Source organism: Plectropomus leopardus, chromosome 12 (genome assembly GCF_026936395.1).
Source record: "Plectropomus leopardus strain MGB_pleo_1.0 chromosome 12, ASM2693639v1, whole genome shotgun sequence".
Classification (NCBI taxonomy): domain Eukaryota; kingdom Metazoa; phylum Chordata; class Actinopteri; order Perciformes; family Serranidae; genus Plectropomus; species Plectropomus leopardus.
This window is the reverse complement of record NC_142187.1, coordinates 31,957,799-31,976,913: the sequence shown is the minus strand read 5'-3', so window position 1 is coordinate 31,976,913 and position 19,115 is coordinate 31,957,799. Positions and strand designations below refer to the sequence as shown.

Here is a 19,115-nt window from a genome sequence, read left to right as displayed (position 1 = left end):
TGACAAATATTTAACTCAGGGAGATGTCTGTAGAAAACAAAAAATGTATAGGCATTGTAATTATACACGTAAAATTATGCTACAGAAAAAAAATACATTTTTTGATTTTATGCATTTCTTGCATTTTTTTCCAGGCCAAGTCTTATTTTCTCTTTTTTGTGTGTTTTTTTTTTTGGTTAATTAAAACTTATTACTTTTTTACTCTCTTTTTTGCAATTTTTTGGGCCATGTATTAAGTTGCTCCCTTCCTTCTTCTCCTGTTTTTGAAAGAAATAAACCAATGACGCTCAGGTTTCAGAGGGTTAAATGCCAAAGTCATGCATTAACACAAACTAACTCACTGACTGAAGCAGCAGCAGACCAGCAGCTTCTGTGTTCAGTGACGGTAAATCACTGTTTTTCTTAATGGAGTCTGGCTGTGAAGAGTGTTATTACAGTTTCATTTTCCTGATGAAAATTACTGTCTGACATTGAGGTAAAACAGTTAAAATACTCTCAATTTAACATATACTTAAACATTTTTTTTCTCAGGTAAATACAGTACATTTTGTAGCTGACCCCTCCCTGACGTCCACAGTTTGTAATATACTGACTCTGGTACTTAAAACAACCCCAATTTTAAAAAAACAGAACAATCCCTTTAAGAACAGTAAAACTTATGAAGTCATTTGCTCAACACTTCCCAAACATATTCACCTTCACTAAAACATCACAATTTAAAACCTGAAAGTTAAACTTAGTAATGCTTTCTTCTATATTTGGGCTTTCAGCAAAAAAAAGTTTTCTTTATGAATTCAAGTTAACATGACATGACTAACTGACAGCTAAAAACAGCTATTTCTTCAGGAGTAAAGTTGTTTTGTTTTTTTTCAAGTAGCCCACGACTAAATGACTGATCCCCCTTTAAAAACTCAACATATTGGGCTTCTTGAGAGATTGGGCAGTAGGGAGATCTTTGTTGCTCCATGTCCAAAGATTTTAATTGCGCAGTCATTTTAAAAGACCACTTCAGTGATTTTGCAAGGTTAGTTCACTTGTCATGGTTAAATAAACTTGTAAAAAAAGCAGCACAACGTCTTCTGTGTCCAGGAGGAGATTTTCAAAGTTTCTGTGTGTTACAAACCGAAGGTGTGTTGTTCGATAGAAGTGGCCTTTCAGGATGAAGTTTTGGGTTTAACAAACTCAAGGCTGTTAAGTAAAGGCTGTGTTCATGTGATGTCCAAATAATCAGAATGATGACTTTTCCACAGGGAAAATTTGCATAAACGGCCGACTTTATGTCATAAAAACAACTCACCAACTCGGACGTAATTGTAGGTTGCCGACTTTATGTCATAAATGAAAAAACATGATGGGTAAAAGTCGGTCTTTGGTCAATGGTAAAAAACTTTTCTATTAATTCACATATTTAATATAAATTTTAATCACATTTTAAGCGTAATATTGTATTAATGTTAACTGTTGTCCATGTAGAGTGACCAAAAGTAGTTAGAAACTTTCATTTTTTTAGCACAAACCCTGATAACAAATCAGATAAAGCTTTTTAAGCTATATTTTAGTGGTTTAAAATACATATCTTTGGAATTAAAGCTCACCATATCAGTTTCCTTTGCTCTTTATCATTATGAATACACTTTTAAACAGCTATCAACCTCTTGTTGAAACATTTGAACATATTTCCTTACTTGAAAAAAAAAACAATTCCAAATGTACCAATTTCTTGCAATTTGCAGAACATTTCTTGCCAAGTTACTCAGTAGCTTTTTTCCTCCATGTTTTTTTTAAAAAAGAAAACCAATTTGCTGAGGGTCTGAACACAGCACAAGAAAAGTGCTGTCAGTCCAGTTTCCAAAGAGTTATTGACTTTAAAAAAAGAAGTAGTATCAAATAGTTTACAAGAAATGGCAAAAAAGTTTCTCTTAATTTGCCATTTTTCCAGATAAGAAAGATGGAACGAATTCATATAGAGAAACAAACAGCACAAACTATCGATGTGTGCCTTGAGGTTAGTTGGTTGGATAAGTGGTCGGAGGACATTGATGCATCACCACTGAGCTGCGTTCCCATTTGCCGAAGACAGACTGTGAGTACTTGTCTCACCTCCACCACAACAAAGCGCCGGGTCTCCCTCTGTACTCATGGCCCAGTCACCCCTGAAACTAGATCCCCTCTTCCATCATGCCTCAGGGAACAATTTAATTAAAAGCCAGCCCAGAGCAAAGGACACCCATCACCCCTATTCTTGACGTGTCCACAGTCAACAAACATCGAGAGCAAATAAATCCTCCTGTGGACAATGTCCTGGCCCTGCTACACTAACTGTAAATACACACCAAGTGAACAGATTGTGGTGTAATGACTTTAATTTACTGGGTAAAAGGGCAGGATTAAATATTGTTTGGGCTTCGGGTTATTTTCATGAGAATGGTCCCGATGATTGACGTCATTTAATTGAATCCTGTCCTAGAAAACCTATCTTGTTTTCTAATTTAGTCCAACCTGAATGGGCTTCATTTTTTCATCCCATCTGGTAATGCAATCCATTCATTTCGCCTGTAATGACCTGTCAGCTGTTATTATCTTGTTAACAATGTGTTTATCACATAAAGAGTCAACCCGACGTTCCTGCAGAGATTTAAGTGGTCAAACTTTAGCTGAATGTTCAGTTTCAACTGCCACAATAGACAGTTTCCAGTAATTAATGGACCATACCACAGTTTTTGCATTATTAACTCCTTAAAGGGAAACTAAGCCAATTTTACTCACCAAAGTCTGTGGATAGGTCTCAAAGAACATCACTGCCCATGAGAAAATGTTTTTTAACCCTTAAAGCAAATTGGCTTGATTTCTTGCAAAAAAACACAGGGAGAAGGCAATGAACAACTTAACAAGACTAGCCCAAATTTAGCAAGAAATCTGTAAAAAATAAAAAAATAAAAAAAATTCAAGAAAACTACTCAAAAATAAGCAAAAAGAGTAAGAGAAGAAAAAACAAGATAATTATCTGAGAACAGTGCAGAAAATAGAAAAAAGGCATAGTCTTTTTTTAAATACATTTGAAAAAAAAATTAAATATATTATTATAGTAATTATTAGCATATTCCCTGGACAGTTTCCCCCTTTTTTCTATATTCCTAAACATTTTAGTTACATATTTTAAATTAAGTTTCAGAGAAAAATAATATACATATGTTTTTCATTTTCACCAAATTAACTTAAAAAATAAGCAAGAGATAACTCTATAATTGAAAGACTTTTTTGAGCATGTAAGTTCATTTAATTTTCAGATTCTACATAAAATAATCTCAACACAAAAGTCCCCTTACCACCTTGGAAGCGCTGAAAGTCACTGACCAGGTTTGCATTTCCTAGGATAGCGGAGGAATAACCTGCCTTAACCTTCCTTACTCAGCCTCTGATTCACCCTGACATTCTCACACATAGCCTAAAAACCTCTCACTCCTCTAGCCTAAAACAAACAAATCCAAACAACAAAGACAATGACTACTAACCAGTCATAGAGAGAGCAGAGTGGGTCAGTCCTTTACTATCCTAGGAGCTGGAGAAAGATCATGAAAGATAATTACATCTTACATCAGAGACCGTCTTTTGTGAAGGACAAGTCATCACAGCCTCATGAACAACAACCTGCTTTCAAGTGATTTAATTCCCACTTTTGGCTCTCACAATGACACTTGAAGAGCACTGTCATATGTGGTTAAAAGCCTCAAGAAAAGCTACTAAGTTGACCTTTGAGTTGTTATTTTTTTCTTTTCTTAAGTTAATGGAGGCATTAGTGAACATGGTTTTTGAATAAACAAGTCTGAAAACCAGCATTACATTATGTTTATATATATGATCAGTCATCACATTCATTTTCATCAGTTGAAACCCTAAAATGTTGTTAATTTTATTTGTGTCTGTGTTTGAGTAATGCTGCTTTCTAAATCTGTTTTTCTACCTTTCTTGCTGCCATTTTTTTTCCATTAATTTTGTCACAATGTGAAAATCAATTAGCTGACACAAAACCTTTTAATATAGCTTGAGTTGTGAATATGTTGCTCCCATTAATTTCGTGGGGGTTATAATTCTTTGAATGGTAATGGAGGTGTAAGTGCAGCCTGATGTAAAAAGTCAGCACTGCATTACCTCTTAATGACAATGTCACTTCATCCTTTCTTTCAACTTGCATTAATTGATTATTTTGGGCTACTTCAGAGCAGCAAAACAAGCTGTAAACACAACAGTGATAAATGATCACCTGGTATTTGTTGTTTTGATTATTAATATTAATGAACAATAAGAAAAGTGCTAAGAGAAGCAATAGGTCTTCACTGCCCACACCTCTCCATTAAATTACACTGAAGCAAGTTTTTATCAATTTTAAAAAGTAAAAAAATCTAGTCATAAAGATGTGGTGGGGCAGAATACTGATAAACCCGAACAAAGGCCATACAAGAGTTGAGAAAGAATTAAACAGGAGACTAGAGGTGGAAACATGTTATAAAAATATTGTAGCAAAATAAATTACTTTAACAGCAGTGTAGCTGCAGTTTCTACCTTTACATAGTACAGTTGTGACATCACAACTTCACAGAAGTCCTGACGGCTCGTTTTAAGGTTCGTTTATGAACACAGACCTTCTGTATTTCTCTTTAATCACGTGTTTTGATACTTTCACAGTATTTGCATAGCACCTATACCTGCTTTATAATGAAAAAAGACACAAAAATCAAAATGGGACCTTTAAAAAATGTTTTAATGTAATTTTTGGTGTCTATTGTGGTCCTTTAAATCTCCCTGTGCTTTCAGTCCCAATGGTGACGCATAAGAGTACTTTCCAAGAGGCATACACACACACATTTTCTGTAAAATGATAACTGAACTTCCTCGAGATTGTGTCTCCCATCCTCTCATACGCGCTGTTGCTCATTCACCCCGAACGGGACAGTGAGCCTGCATTAAAACAGGCGTCCTCATCATTTGTCACCGGGCCCAGGGGTAATGAACGGGGTGAATTGGATGTACTCTCTAATTATGGAAAGGACAAAAAGCCAGTCAGATTCCCTTGTCAAGGTCCTCCTCCTGCAGCACCACAGGGAGCAGCCATCACTCATAAATCAGATCTGTGGAGGATTAGAGAGAACATAAAAGGGAGAAATATAGCACCATGCGGACCCTAGACAATCAACCATGTAACGGCCTACGACAGGCAATAAGTAGGTGCCGAGGCCCCTCCTGCGTGTTATAGGCATCGTAAACACCTGCTGATCAGCATCCGACTGCCACGTGCTTGGCAGTAGCAGCCATCTTTCACAGTAACCTCACCCTTAACACCATCATCATCATCATCGAGCTGGCCCTGGCGATCAGACGCAGCTCCGTGAGCGCAGTAACCTCTGTGTTACGAGGCCCATTAACATCGATCAACATGCTGCTGGTGCTGCAGCTGTGTTCGCTCGTTCGCATGGCGATTGCATTTTAAATTTGTATGACTGCTCACGGCCTCATCGTCATGCTAAGAGTAGAGAGCGCCAAGCCGCCCACACACAGCAGTGATCGGCGCCTGCCCCTGATGAATACTCATAGTGAAACTTGTTTTTAAAAAATGACTTGAGTTTAAGTTCACTAAAACTGTAGTTATTTTGAGATTTTGTGCACATTTTTTTTCCTGAATGCTTCCCCCCTCGGGTGTCTCTGTGTTTGAAAGGCAGCGGTAAAGCGAGATTACTCCAGCAGAATTACAAGCACAGTCTTTTAACATCACATAGAAAAGAAACAAGCAGGGTTACTTCTTTAGCTCTGACTTCTCTGTCTGTGGCTTTACAACAGTTTCCAGAAACTCACACTGGAGGTTTGATCCCTTTATCTTACAGCAGAGTCATGTATAATGTATAAACACCCGCATACCATTCGGGCTGTGGTAATCATAGTATTTGCTTTCATTTAAATCCTTTTTGAAGTACTAAATACCACAATAAACCACATGAATTATTAGAATTTAAAGCATTTGGTAAATCCCTGTGTATGAGGACGCATCAGGCACTTTGTGTTCATATTATACTGAACATAAAATGTAAACACTTTTGACTTTGCTCCCATTTTTCACAGGTTTAAATGAACCCTTTGAAACCTGGGTCGACATCAGTTTTCTTGTGTTGCATTCAGACGCCTTTCACAAGCTATTTAACCCTTTGAAATCTGAGCAGATTGTTTTCTTTCTAAAACATACAGATAAAAGGCAATTTGGAAAGAAATATCCCAGAAATTGCAAGACATTAGTAAAAGGTACCTAAAAATAAGTTTGAAACAATAATGAAGCATTATTTGAAAATTACCCAAAAAAGGGAAAAATGTCCAGAAAACTATATTTATAATTATAATAATTTTATATTTAAAATTTTGCAGCTGAAAAAAACAGTTTTCAGCATTTTTAAAGGTAATTTTCTTGTTTTCTTTATCTTCTTCTTTCTCTTTATTTTTCTTCCTCTTTTTGTTTATAATCAGATAATCTTCTTGTAACTTTCTTTTACTACTACTTTGTGCCATGTTTGTTAAGCTGCTCGTTGCCTTCGCTCTATGTTTTTGGAAGAAATCAAACCAATTTGCTCAGTTTTCAAAAGGTTAAAAATCTTTGACTGTCGCCAATGTCGTTTCTGTGTATTTGGCAGTACATCCAACCGGCCTCATTACCACAGACCAGTAGATCTTTAACTTGTGAATTATGGGAGCAAAAACAAATGTGTTGCATTAAAATTTTGTATATATTATATGAAAGATTTGGGTTAATCTCCAGTTTTCTCTTTTATCCTTTACTCCCACCGAGGGACTGTAGATAAAAAGCAGCAGTTTCATAACTCTGTTGCCATATAGGTTTCCTGTTTTCTACTAAGTGGTGGTTGAACTTTTGCTACACTTCTGTCCTGTTTCCCTAGAGGACTTATTAGCATAAAAAAACAGGTTCTCTTTTAAGCTGTACACTGAAGGGTCCGGTCATTGTGCAGTATTACAGTTTTATGTCACAAATATTATCTTGCTCTACAGTGTAACCGCAGCCACAAAGTAAATGCATAAACACATGGAGGCTTATGCAACAGTTACCTCTAAAAGTGCCTTTTATTGCCTGTTTACAAAATTTCATAAATTTCCCCATTAAGGCGCAGAGATCCAGTTGCCCTTTCGCTGCCCTTCAGTAAGTGCACACTTCAAAGACGGCCTTCGATGAAACGATTTTTCTGATGTGCTGTTGTTGTTGTTACTGTTGTTGTCAAGCCTTCCAACCTTACGCTGTGTTATCACACATTATTCCCCCGTGACTCTGATGGCGACACTGATGTGGATTATTGCCTCTGGGAAGTCTCTCCTGTATCTCCCATGAGGACCTGTTTTTTTTTTCATAAGCAGATTACACACAATCGCTGGCAAATGGGGGTGAAACACACAGCAGACTACAGATTTAATGCATTCTTATATGAGCTTTAACTGTTTGTTCTGCGCTGGCTTAATGTGTGGAGGCCACAGACTGTCTAAATAATGGATGTATGTACATTGACGTCACCTAATGGTTTTTGGACTGCCGTTTTGAAGCTGTGAGTTTGGCATTTTGTTATCTAATAAAATATAAAAGGGTATATTACAAAAAGATCACCACACATAGAGCTGTCATAAATCTTGAAATAAGCTATCAAGACCAGGCTGTAAACATTAGCAAACAACAGCGTCTTTAGAGAACCTCAGTAATGAGTCCTAAAACACAGAAATACGTTTTAGCACCTCTGATTCCCTTGTCTCGAAGTCAATAGTTTTTAGGGATTTTTTTTTGTTAGAAGTCTGAAATAAGGCCGATGGGTAACACAAGCTAAAGAGACTTTAATGTTTTGCTGTAAAACATAAAATTCATCAGTAAATACCCCACTTACATACTTTTAAGCTTTTATGTGTCTTTAAAAAAAGACTAAACAATAAGAGACTATAATTATTAATTATTATTAATAACTATTAATGTTAGCTTTTTACTTCTGGCGATTCCTTTATACCTCAAAAATCCTGAAAGCCATGTTAATTTTTGGAGATTATCTTGCTAAAAAAAGTGTAGGTATCATAAATGTTTGTGTGCCACACAGTTTTTTTTTTTTGTTGCTATAATCCAAAATCCGGGGGATAGGGAGGGCTTGGGCACCGGCTCTTGAAAACATCTGGGCACGGCCCTGAATTTGCACGTAGTTATTCGCTAAAATGCATGATAAAGTCATTTTATCCTTATTAATATAAGGATATTAGAATTATTTATAATCTCTCATTTATTTTCGTGTGTCTACAGTATAGCTGCCCAGAACTTATTTCTTTCATCCTCATTTCTTCTTTATGAACCAGAAAAGTTTTACCAAGAGTTTTTCATCCTGACCTGGTTAAGGTGAAACCTGCTTTTATATCACCTCTTTTTAAAGAAAAATTGTAATTCTCCATACTTCTGTCTGAATCAGAATTCCCTCTCCTCTCTACATGTATTCAGACTGCAATAACGAGACTTCTAACTAAACCGACAAGACGTGGCTGCGTTTCTTCTGTTTTTATTTTCGCTCCGCTGGTCTATGTTTCAGTATCATCATTTTGAACATTTCATTGATCACCTTTCAAGTCTTGTGCTTGACGTATAGCAAACATCTCCAGTCAAATTCCATCATGAGACCTTCAGGCAGTACAGGGAGCTTTTAGTTAATCGAGAGGCCGGGCTGTAAAAGAGGCGATCTGACCTTCTCTGTGAGTTTAACATCTGTAGTATAGATGAAACTGTCAGGCTGTAGCTCCATCATTGTCTTGTTTTGAATCACGCTTTTACAAACATGGTATCACTTCATTTTTCTTTATCTTCTTTTCTTATTTCATGGTTCTAGGATCACTGTTTTTGACTTCATGTTCTCTTTTTTGTTTTAAATTTGAATGTTTTGTCTCTAAGAGAGGCTGCATCACTACAATCTTTAACACTGTAAAATATTATCGATTGGTTATGATTCATTACTTAAATCAACAGTCACTTCATAAGTTATATGACCTTCTCTGAAAAGAACTATGCGATTTGGCACTAATTACATTAACACCAACAGGCTATAACACTGTTATTTTCTTGTTTTAAATCATTTTTTTACAAACATAGTATTTCATTTTTGTTTGTGTCTCTTTTTTTTCTTGTGGTTCTATTATTAGTCCACTTGACTACATTTTCTCTTTATTTATTTTTCTTTTTATTTAGATTTGTTATTTTGTTTTGTGTTGTTTTTCAGAGAGGCTGCATCACTACAATCTTTAATACTGTAAAATATTATCAGTTGGTTATGATTCATTATTGAAATCAACAGCTACTTCCCAACTGACAGGCTATAGCTCCATTAGTGTCTTGTTAATTCCGCTTTTGCAAACATGGTTCTTAATTTTCATTCCTCCCTCTTTTTCTTATTTTATGGTCTTATTATAAGTGCATTTGCCTTAATTTTCTCTTTTTTCATTTTAATTTGTTTTATTTTCAGAGAGACTGCATCACTATGACCTAAATTGTTGTAAAATATTATCAGTTGCTAATGATTTATTACCTAAATTAATTATAATTTCCGAATAAGTTCCTTTCTTGTGTTCTGAAAATCAACATGCAATTTGGCGCTAATTACATTCAAACTGACAGGCTATACCTCCATTAGTGTCTTGTTTTAAATCCCTTTTTTACAAACATGTCACTTCATTTTTATTCCTCTCTTTTTCTTATTGTATGACCCTATTATCAATACTTTTGCTGTAATTTTCTCTTTTTTCATTTTAATTTGTTTTATTTTCCGAGAGACTGCATCACTATGACCTAAATTATTGTAAAATATTATTGATTGATTATGATTCATTACTTCAATAAACTGCAATTTCCTAAAGGATGCTCTATGATGTGTTCTGAAAAGAGCAATGTAATTTGACACTAATTAAGTTAAAAATGTGCACCTCTTAATGATTCATATGAATTAATTGACCTAGTCTTGTAATCAGTGCCTAGCAGGTATATGCAAAATATATACCTGCAAAAATGTGCTGTTTTCTACAGGCAAGCATACAGTTCAACATAGAGTTACAAAAAAAAAATAATGATTAATACATTGAACAAAAAAATTTAAACACAGCACTTTTGTTTTTGCTCCAATTTTTCACATGTTGGTGTTAAAGTTGTTAGACTTTATTCATGCACTGAATAGAGATTTTTCTGTAAAATGTTTGTCACAAGTTTGTTAAAATCCATGTTACTGAGCACTTCTCTTTTTCCTAGATAATCCATCCTCCACACGGGTGTGCCTTTTGATGAGTCAGAATAAAATGTGTCTCTAAATTGTGCAGTTTGATCATGCAGCATAAAGCCACAGGTGTCTCACGTTGTGAGGAAGCGTGCCATTGGCTGCTTACTGCAAGAATGACAACCAGAGCTGTTGCCTGTGAACTGCTTTTATGTATTTTACGATAAATAAAATGTCACCAGTGTCTTTTTAGTGAACTTGGCAGTACATCCAACCATTCAGAAACGAAAGTGTTGCATTTAAAATTTTTTAAAAAATCAGTATACAATTTACTTGGTTTCAGTAGAGCAGTTCCTTCAAGGAACTTTCTCTGAAAATCCACAGCTGCTGGTAAACTAAGCAAAAACAAAACAAAACAAAAAAACCCCTAAAAACTCCAATCAATCACACAGTTAGTACAATTTCTAGAAATTATAGAAAGTAACACACCATAAATTAAAGTGTTATAAAACTAGCAGCGGTATAATGAATATATTGAGCTAAAAACCTTCTGCAGAGCTGTTTAGAGCTGTCTCAACACAAGCAGTTGTGAATTCTAATCAAAAAGTCCCCAAAATGTGTCTTTGCATGTTCCCGCTGTGTTTTGGTTTGGAAGTTTTCTCTCTTTGCCGCTGCTCTGTGAAGCCTTTTGAACTTTGTTTTGAAAAGTATTCAGCAGCTTACATAAAGTTTATTAATATTTATGCAAAACTGCTTTTGCTTCTGCTTGAAACATTAAATGCATCATTCTCAGGGCTCCACATAGAGTTTAGGGTTTTAGTTTTTAGTTTTGAAGTGGTAGCTGTTTCAGTATAGCTTTACAATACAAATAGCCACTTATTGTACACAGTTACAGTGGCCACAGCACACACACACACACACACACACACACACACACACACACACACACACACACACAGACACACACAGCATGGACATGTATGCACTACTGAGAACCAACAAGGAAAATATGTGCGCTTTAGATTCAGCACCAGAACTGTATGTGTATAATGTTGATGCAAAATATTTTTGCTGACTTTTGTTTTAAAGCTGAAACATATATTGTGTGTTTTAGGTCTTGAATGCAGCTAAATCAAATTAATCTGTAAGAGAAAAGAAAATATTTTCAGATTAGCGTTTAAGAATGCATATTACATAAAAACATAGAAAAGATGCCTCAGTGGTTTTTAGGTTGTGTGACACCTTATTCGTGTAGCATATTTTAATTAAATCAATAGAAGACAGCTAGTGATTTAAGTAAACCAAATATACTGTGCTATGTCTGTATGCTATCTGTGTGCTTGCAAACTAGTCAACCCTTTGAAACCTGAGCAAATTGTTTTTATTAATTTCAAAAACAAGGGGTGAAGGCAACACGCAACTTAACAAGACGTTGCCCAAAAGTTTGCAAAAAATTAGTAAAAAAGTTACACAAAAATTAACTGAAAATAATGACCTATTGACATATGACCTTTTTTCTGACATGGTTTTTATATAAATTTATTATAATTGTAAATATGAATATAAGTTTTTAGAACATTTCCTCATTATTTTGGATAAATTCCCAATAATGCTGCTCCTAGGAGAGACTTAAAATCTTGAACTGAAGATGAAGAAAAGTTGAATTTCATGACCTTAGGACAACTTTAATGTTAATTAACACACGTATATTTGAGTTTAAATTGCACACTATAATTAGTTTACACAACTCATCGAAATTATGTTTGCATCTTGATCAAATTAGAATTTTTATCCTGCAACCATGCATTTAATTAGGCGGTGGAGACAGGTCTCCTGCATTACTTTTTAGAGTGCTGACGAACAGACTCGGTGCGCTTGCTCTGCAGGATTATAATCTGCTGTTTAACTCCTCGTGCATCCACCTCATGTTTCCCACAGCAGACGTCAGGAGATGACATGGCGTGGGCTCACTGCTCTCCAGAGTAATCCGAGCAGAGATTCCCATCAAACGCTGCTCAGCAGGAAATAACCATTAAACAAAACGGCCTTATCGCCCTCTTGCAGGTAGTCTCTTTAATTAACTGCGCTGCGCCTCCGCCGCTCTCCAGACCCGCGAACTCGCGGGGCTTTAAGACCCAGCAGAGGTACAATAGTGAACATCTGTCGCCTCGGTCTCCACAGTATGAATTGCGCCTGGGCTCCGCGCTGAAGACACACAGGCAGCAGCGGCAGCAGGCACAGCGCGGACGGACCGGAGTGGATCCGGGATGCGAACAGATGCCGCTGGACGATGAGAGAAAGTGGAGTGACTGAGCCGCAGCGATAAGACGCCGCAAAATGAAGACACCCATGGTAAAGATTTCTGTCATGTAGACATGTAGACAAAGTGTCAGCGCTCGCTTTTACATCCAGCATTGTTCTGCGAAAGTGCGCTCGGATCGCCATCGCGCCGCTGTGTGCGCTCTGTCGGATCAAAAGATTAGGATCTGAACAATGGACATCCAGCTGTGCGCTCTGTTCGGCACTAAGCCCCGGCTTTTTTCTCTCCTTATAATAAACACTACCGCATGGAGCACAGCGCGCTGGCTGTTTGTTTTTCCTGCGTGTAATGCAGATGCTTAAATCTAAAAAAAGTGCATTAATATTTTTTGAAGCTTTAACATTTCTTGCATTAATGTACGTTGAGAAAAAGAGGTGCACATATAAAAGATAAAAGTATCACGAGCTGCATATGCATTTGTAATTTGTTCGGGGTTTTTTTACACACGGTCAGAATATGAACTTTTACTTTATTGCTTTGCTGTAAACGATGTGCTCCTGAGAATTACATGCAAACTAAGTAAACATTATCTTTAATAACTTGACATTTTGTCAGTGCCATGGTTCCGCCTGTGCCCTTAACCCTTTGAAACCTGGAGCAGCATCACTTTCCTTGTGCTGCTTTCTGTGGCGTTTCCCAAATTAGCCTATTTAAAGTTTTTAACCCCGAACTAGGGAAAATGTAAAGGGGGAAAAAGGAAAAAACCTAGAGAAATTACGATAGTGACATTTAAAAAAAAAAATCTTAAAATAAAATCTTTTTTTAAACTTTAAATGTTTTTTAGTTGTTTTGAACTAATTTTCAAGTAATTTCTCTGTTTTTTTTAACTAATTCCGCGCAAATTTTTGGGTCATTTCTTTTTTTCAGTGCCTTTTCCCCACGTTTTTGATAGAAATCAAGCCAATTTGCTCGGGTTTCAAATGTTTAAAAAAATAATAGTGCTTTTAAAAGGTTTTAGTCCCACATGACTTCTTGACATCGTTTAATCATTTAATGTTTACAATTATATGGTACATTACATCTAAAATTGTGTTGCATTACTATAATAATCATTAGCACAATAATGGCATAATTACACGCACTTTTTCCCCACGTCATTTCCTGTAAAAAACAAACAAACAAACAAACAAACAAACAAACAAGTGTCTTTCTTTTTTTTCTTTCTTTTCTAATTTTCAGATGATATTCTTGTGCTTTGGTACTAATTTCTCGTTGATTTGGGGGTTATTTCCTCTTTCGTTGCACTTCTCCGCAAGTTTTTGAAAGAAATCAAGCCGATTTTGGTCGCACGTGACTTCCGGGAAGTTGTTGTGTTGACAGATCAGCTGGGACTAATGGCGGTGCAGACTACCTGTCAGCTGTCACGGAGCTTTTGGCTGCAGCCTAAACTCAGTCCGGTGCAAGAGGAATAATTAGTCAGCATCTGTTTGTGTCTTTTGTGACAGCGCCATGGGATAGCTGTGCTCCTCGTGCTCCTCCTGTGCGCCAGCTTGTTCCTCGTGTACAACGGCAGCTTCAACGGCGCTTCCAGAGACGCGAACGACACGCGCACCCGGCAGCATGAACAGGTGCGGCGGCCCACTGAAGCCCCCGTCAGGGTGGCCAAGCCTTACCCCCCGGTCCTCCAGGGATACAGCGGCATCATCGACCATAAGGTAAGCAGATGTTTTGGCTGCAAAGTGATCACCAAAGGCTTTGAGACAGTGGCGTGTCCAGACTTTTTACTGGGGTGGCCCAGGGGACTTGTGCAGAGGTGGGTTGAAGTATGAGCGCTGCTGTAAGTGCACATGTTGGCATAGCTTTAATTTACCATATTTGTCCAAGTATACCTACTTTAACTAACATTGCAGTGTCTTACATTCCTGTTTATAGTTTTTTAAACCATAAATAAACCTTCCAATCTCAACACAACAGAGTGACATCACACACATGTAAAATATAACTTCCATACTTTAGTAAGAAATTGTACCTCCAAAAGTAAACAGTACAGTTGTAAACAAAATTGCCAAAAAATTAGAATAAATAAGCCTGTTTGAACCATAGACTGTATATAAAGATGGACAATGTGTCCCCACTTACCCACGCTATGTTTAAGTGAAGCTAAAATATCTCCAATACGGCTGCTGCCATCTTGTGCTGGTGATGTCATTCAAAGCCGGAGTCTGTGCAGTAGTGTTATCTATGGCGAGGGAATTCCTGCCAAAACACCAATCCGACCAATCGCAAGCAGCTCCATTGAATGCGAACGCACGGATCTGCTGTGACAGCTGTCAATTTTGGTGGAAAATGCCCTTATTGTAGTATTGAATAACTCATTAAAACTGAACTTATCATAAAAACAAACACTTGAACAAACATCAGGGTGATGAGAACTACCCCCAGCGACAGAAACCATCTTTAGGAACAATTTATTTTGCGTGTACTTTGAGTTTTTAGTTTGTCCCATTCTAATTTTATTGATCAAGTCTCTTCTGTAGTGGAATTAACATTTTGTGCATACTCTTGTCTTGATGGCCCACCAGCAGGTGGATACATAAAAAAACAATTTCAGTGTGTGTAATCAGAAAAATACTGAAACTTAGGGTGGATGTTTTGCATTTTTTTTTACTTTTTCAGCTAAAAAAAAGGAAAGAATTTAATTTTAAAGCCAATATCTGCTAATACCGATGATGTGCAGATATTATTGTTCATCCCTAAGCACAACATTTATTTAAACAGAAGCTGTGGTGCCCTGAACACCCTGTTGTGTTACGCAGGCGCACTGCATGCTGATACTGCAGGATGTATTCAGTTTAATTCAAAAGGGCTCATTTGCATGGAAAAGTTATATCTACATTGCCAAAGCAAGTGTGGAGTAAGAACAAAAAAATCTATGTGCAATAACAAAAGATTTACCAGAAATCGTTTCATATTAACGTTGTTTTGATTGAGTACACCTCTGACACATGCATCAAATAGGAGAAAACGTAACTCAAAGCCTGCTGTTAAGCGTTTTTGCGAAAAACACGTCTTTCAAAGACTATAGCGAAGTGGTGCACACTGTTTAATCATCAAACAGTTCAAACCGACTGAGCAGATAGCAAATCATAAGGGGGTGGCACCTTGAGTGTCCCGGCCACCACAGGCCACTTTCTAGACACACCCCTGCTTTGAAAGTGAATCCCCTTTATGAAACCATTTTTTCGCAGCATCTTCTCTAAAACACACCTTTTCTGGTGTCTAATGACCAGCACTCGTCTATCTGCTCAGCTCTGTAGAGAGCGCCTCCCTCCTCCTGTCATTTATCACAATTTTCTCCAGCACAGTGTTGCGGCACACTCAATACCCACCTGTCGTTACTAATAACAGCTTAGGCTACAAATGAAATCCTTGGCTGCATTCTTGTGCTCTAATTGGTAAACCCAGGAGACCTGCAGCTAGGTGAACCCTGACGTCACAGCGGGGGCATATTGACTTCCATCTATTTACCAAGCCAGGAGAAAACAATCAATGTGAGTACTGGGGAGCAGAGGCGCTGCAAGTAAAGCAGACCCTAATCACCTTGTAAAGGCTTGTTTTAGGCAACATACGAGAGACGGCTCCTCGTCTCCGCAGGCAATTTGGTTGATGGGCTGTTGGGGCGGTTTGTGTAGCGGTCTGCACCGCTGAGCCAAATGATGGATGCAACAGTCTTCCAACCATGTTGTATTGAAGATGTTTGAGAATTAGAGAAATGGAAAGTTTTGGTCTGAACTCGTAGATGGATTATTGAACAATAGGCCCCTGGATACAGACATGCACCCAGCTCCAGAAACCTCCCACACACAGCAAGACGAAGACACCCAGACTGAAAGAGACACAACATTGATCATTTTCAGCCTCTGTTTTAGCTTTGTGGCTTGTTGTAGTCAACTTGTGTCCACTTGTTGTCAACTCGTGTCTCCTTAGTCGTCACTTTGTGTCTCTGGAGTCATTTTGCTGCATCTCTTTGTGAATGTCAAGTCGTTTGTTTTTTGGAGTTGTCTTGACTCTCTGGAGTCATTTTGTGGCAGGGGTCGCTCTGTGTTTCTCTAAAGTCGTTTTCTTATGGTTTTTGCAGTCGCCTCTGGGGTTATTTTGCATCTCTCTTGGGTCATTTTGTGTCTCTTTAAACTTGTTTATTGTTGTCCTCTGAATCTCTCTGTAGTTTCTTAGCGTCTCTGAAGTTGTTTTGTGATTTTTGTAGTCATTTTGCGTTTCTTTGGAGACATTTTATTTCTCTTGAGTCATTTTTTGTTATTTGTAGCCTTTTTGTGTCTCTGTAGAGTTGTTTTTTGTTGCTTTGCATCTCTCTGAGGTCATATTATATCTCTCTGGAGTAGTTTTGTTCATAGTAGTATTTTCTATTTTTTTTGGAGTTGTATCTTGAGTTGTTTTCTGTTTTTTGTTATTGCTTTTGGGGTCATTTTGTATCTCTCTGAGGTTGTTTTGTGTGTCTTTGAGCCTTTTGTGTTTTTGTGGTCGTTTTGCATCTTTGGGGGTTAGCTGTTTTGCCTTGTGTATCTCTCTGGAGTCATTTTGTGCCTCTCAGGAGTCATTTTGCGTCCTGTTAGAGTCTTTTGTGTCTCTTTGTTCTCGTTTTGTGTGTCTTTGTAGTCCTATCATCGACTTTCTGACAAGACATGTTAACAGTCACTTCAACCAGAGGCTCTGTCCAGAGGCTTGAAGGGTCACAGGGCCCCTGGGCTTGTTTTCTGGGTGGCCCCTCCAGTAGTCATGGCAGGACTGATGACACCTTGAATGGCGGGGCCGATTGTTGCTGCCATCTCTCTTTCAAGAAAATTATATGTTGGCTGAGAAAGCATGCTTTAAATCACCAGATTATGTCACAGGTTGATTTGCATATGAGTAATTTGACAGCCTCCTCCCTGCTCTTAGGGCTGTTGCTGTGTGGTTGAGGCGAATGGACAGCTCGAACATGTATCAGCCCGACAGATTTGGAGGTAAACACATTGTTCCTGAATGTCAGAAAAAGTAGCCTGCATGGTTGGGAAATGAACTTTTGCTAAATTAAACACTGGGGGCTCTGAAGAGTCACTTAATCTTGTGACAAAGTAATGCAGGTTGGCAGCAGAAGTTGGAACTATTATTCATTAAAAGAAATCTCACTGGTGCAGAAACTACCAAGTGTGGAAACCTCTAATGTTGATGGCTGTGAAAAGTTCAGCTGGCAGAGTTTTCTCAGGAGAAACGCTGCTCGTCTGTCCACTTAAGTTCCCCCTTTGAGTCACTGTGCTCTGTAGGAAATGCATGCTGGATATGTGCACAGCGAGTACACGGTTCACTTTACATATGACGTGCTGCGCTTGTAGTCATGGTGACTTAAAGTCTACGTGAGCAGAATGAATCTTAACATTTTGAACATTTCTGTGGGGAGCATTTTCAAGGGGAAATATTTGCATTTTTAGCATTTTATTTTTATCTGGTTTTTCCAGAGTTTGCCCTCATTTAATCTGTTATGGTATTTTGATTAACCAACATAATTTCTTAAGATGCACTCCAAAGGGATTTGGTGACGTCATTAAAGGGCAGTAACACAAGTGGTGAGGCAAATAAACACATTATACCCAAATCCACAGTTCTCCCATCTTTCCTTTTTTGCAACCAAAAGTGAACATTAAAGGTCCCATATTATGCGAATTTTTCAGAATCAGACTTGCATTTTGGATCTGTGCTAGAACATGTTTGCATGCATGAATATTAAAAAACACATTAATTTTCTCATACTGTCTGCCTGAATACGCCTGTATTTGAAATTTGGTCTTAAATGCTCTGTTTTAGCGCCTGTCTCTTTAAGCCCTCCTCCCAAAAAAATACAGTCTGCTTTGATTGGTCACTGTTTCCTGGTCTTCCACATCTGCACTTGGCCTCTCTGCTCCGTTGCTGCAGCCGCGTCATGACTGTAACAGCATTTTAGTGGCAGTTCCTGCCTTTTATATGGTGTATTTGTGACATCACAACTTTACAGAAGTCCTAACGGATAGTTTGAAGTCACAGTTTTTGAATACAGACTGTGTGCCTTTCTCTGTGGATTGATCGTTTTGATGCCTTCACAATATTTACATAGCACCTATTTCTGCTTTGTATTAAAACAGATATGGAAATCTGACTTTTTACAGTATGGGACCTTTTAGATTACATCTAAAACCCTAGTCACTGCTTGTGTTCTTTTATTTTTCATTATCTATCTATAAGTTGAGTTTTAGACCTTGACAGTGAGGATATGAGGATGTTTTTGGAAATTGTATTTAATTATTTAGTTGTGGTGGTATATTATATGTTGCAGAGACAGTGGAGAGATGGCAGGAATTGAGAGGAGAGAGAAACAGGGATTGATATGCAGCAAAGGTAAACTGGGAATGTTGTGGTTCATGTTTAGTGCCTTTGCCCTCTGGGTAGCCAGGGCGCCCTGACATTAGAGTGTATTTAGCCCTGAGGCTGAAAACCTCATTAGGTTAGGGTTAAAGTTTGGTTTAGGCGTGAAGCTGTGAAGGTTAAGGTTAGAATTAAGT

At 37.6% G+C, this 19,115-nt stretch overlaps 1 protein-coding gene across 1 annotated transcript in view; it reads left to right on the top strand.

The window, feature by feature from the left end:
• Window positions 1-12,173: 12,173 nt before the first annotated feature.
• Window positions 12,174-19,115, top strand: part of st6galnac5a (ST6 (alpha-N-acetyl-neuraminyl-2,3-beta-galactosyl-1,3)-N-acetylgalactosaminide alpha-2,6-sialyltransferase 5a) — a 79,921-nt gene continuing 72,979 nt past the window's right edge. Inside the window, exons 1-2 of the mRNA XM_042498198.2 lie at window positions 12,174-12,617; window positions 14,031-14,240. Coding sequence (XP_042354132.1) covers window positions 12,603-12,617; window positions 14,031-14,240 — 225 coding nt within the window. The 5' untranslated portion in view covers window positions 12,174-12,602. The remainder of the gene's footprint in view (window positions 12,618-14,030; window positions 14,241-19,115) is intronic.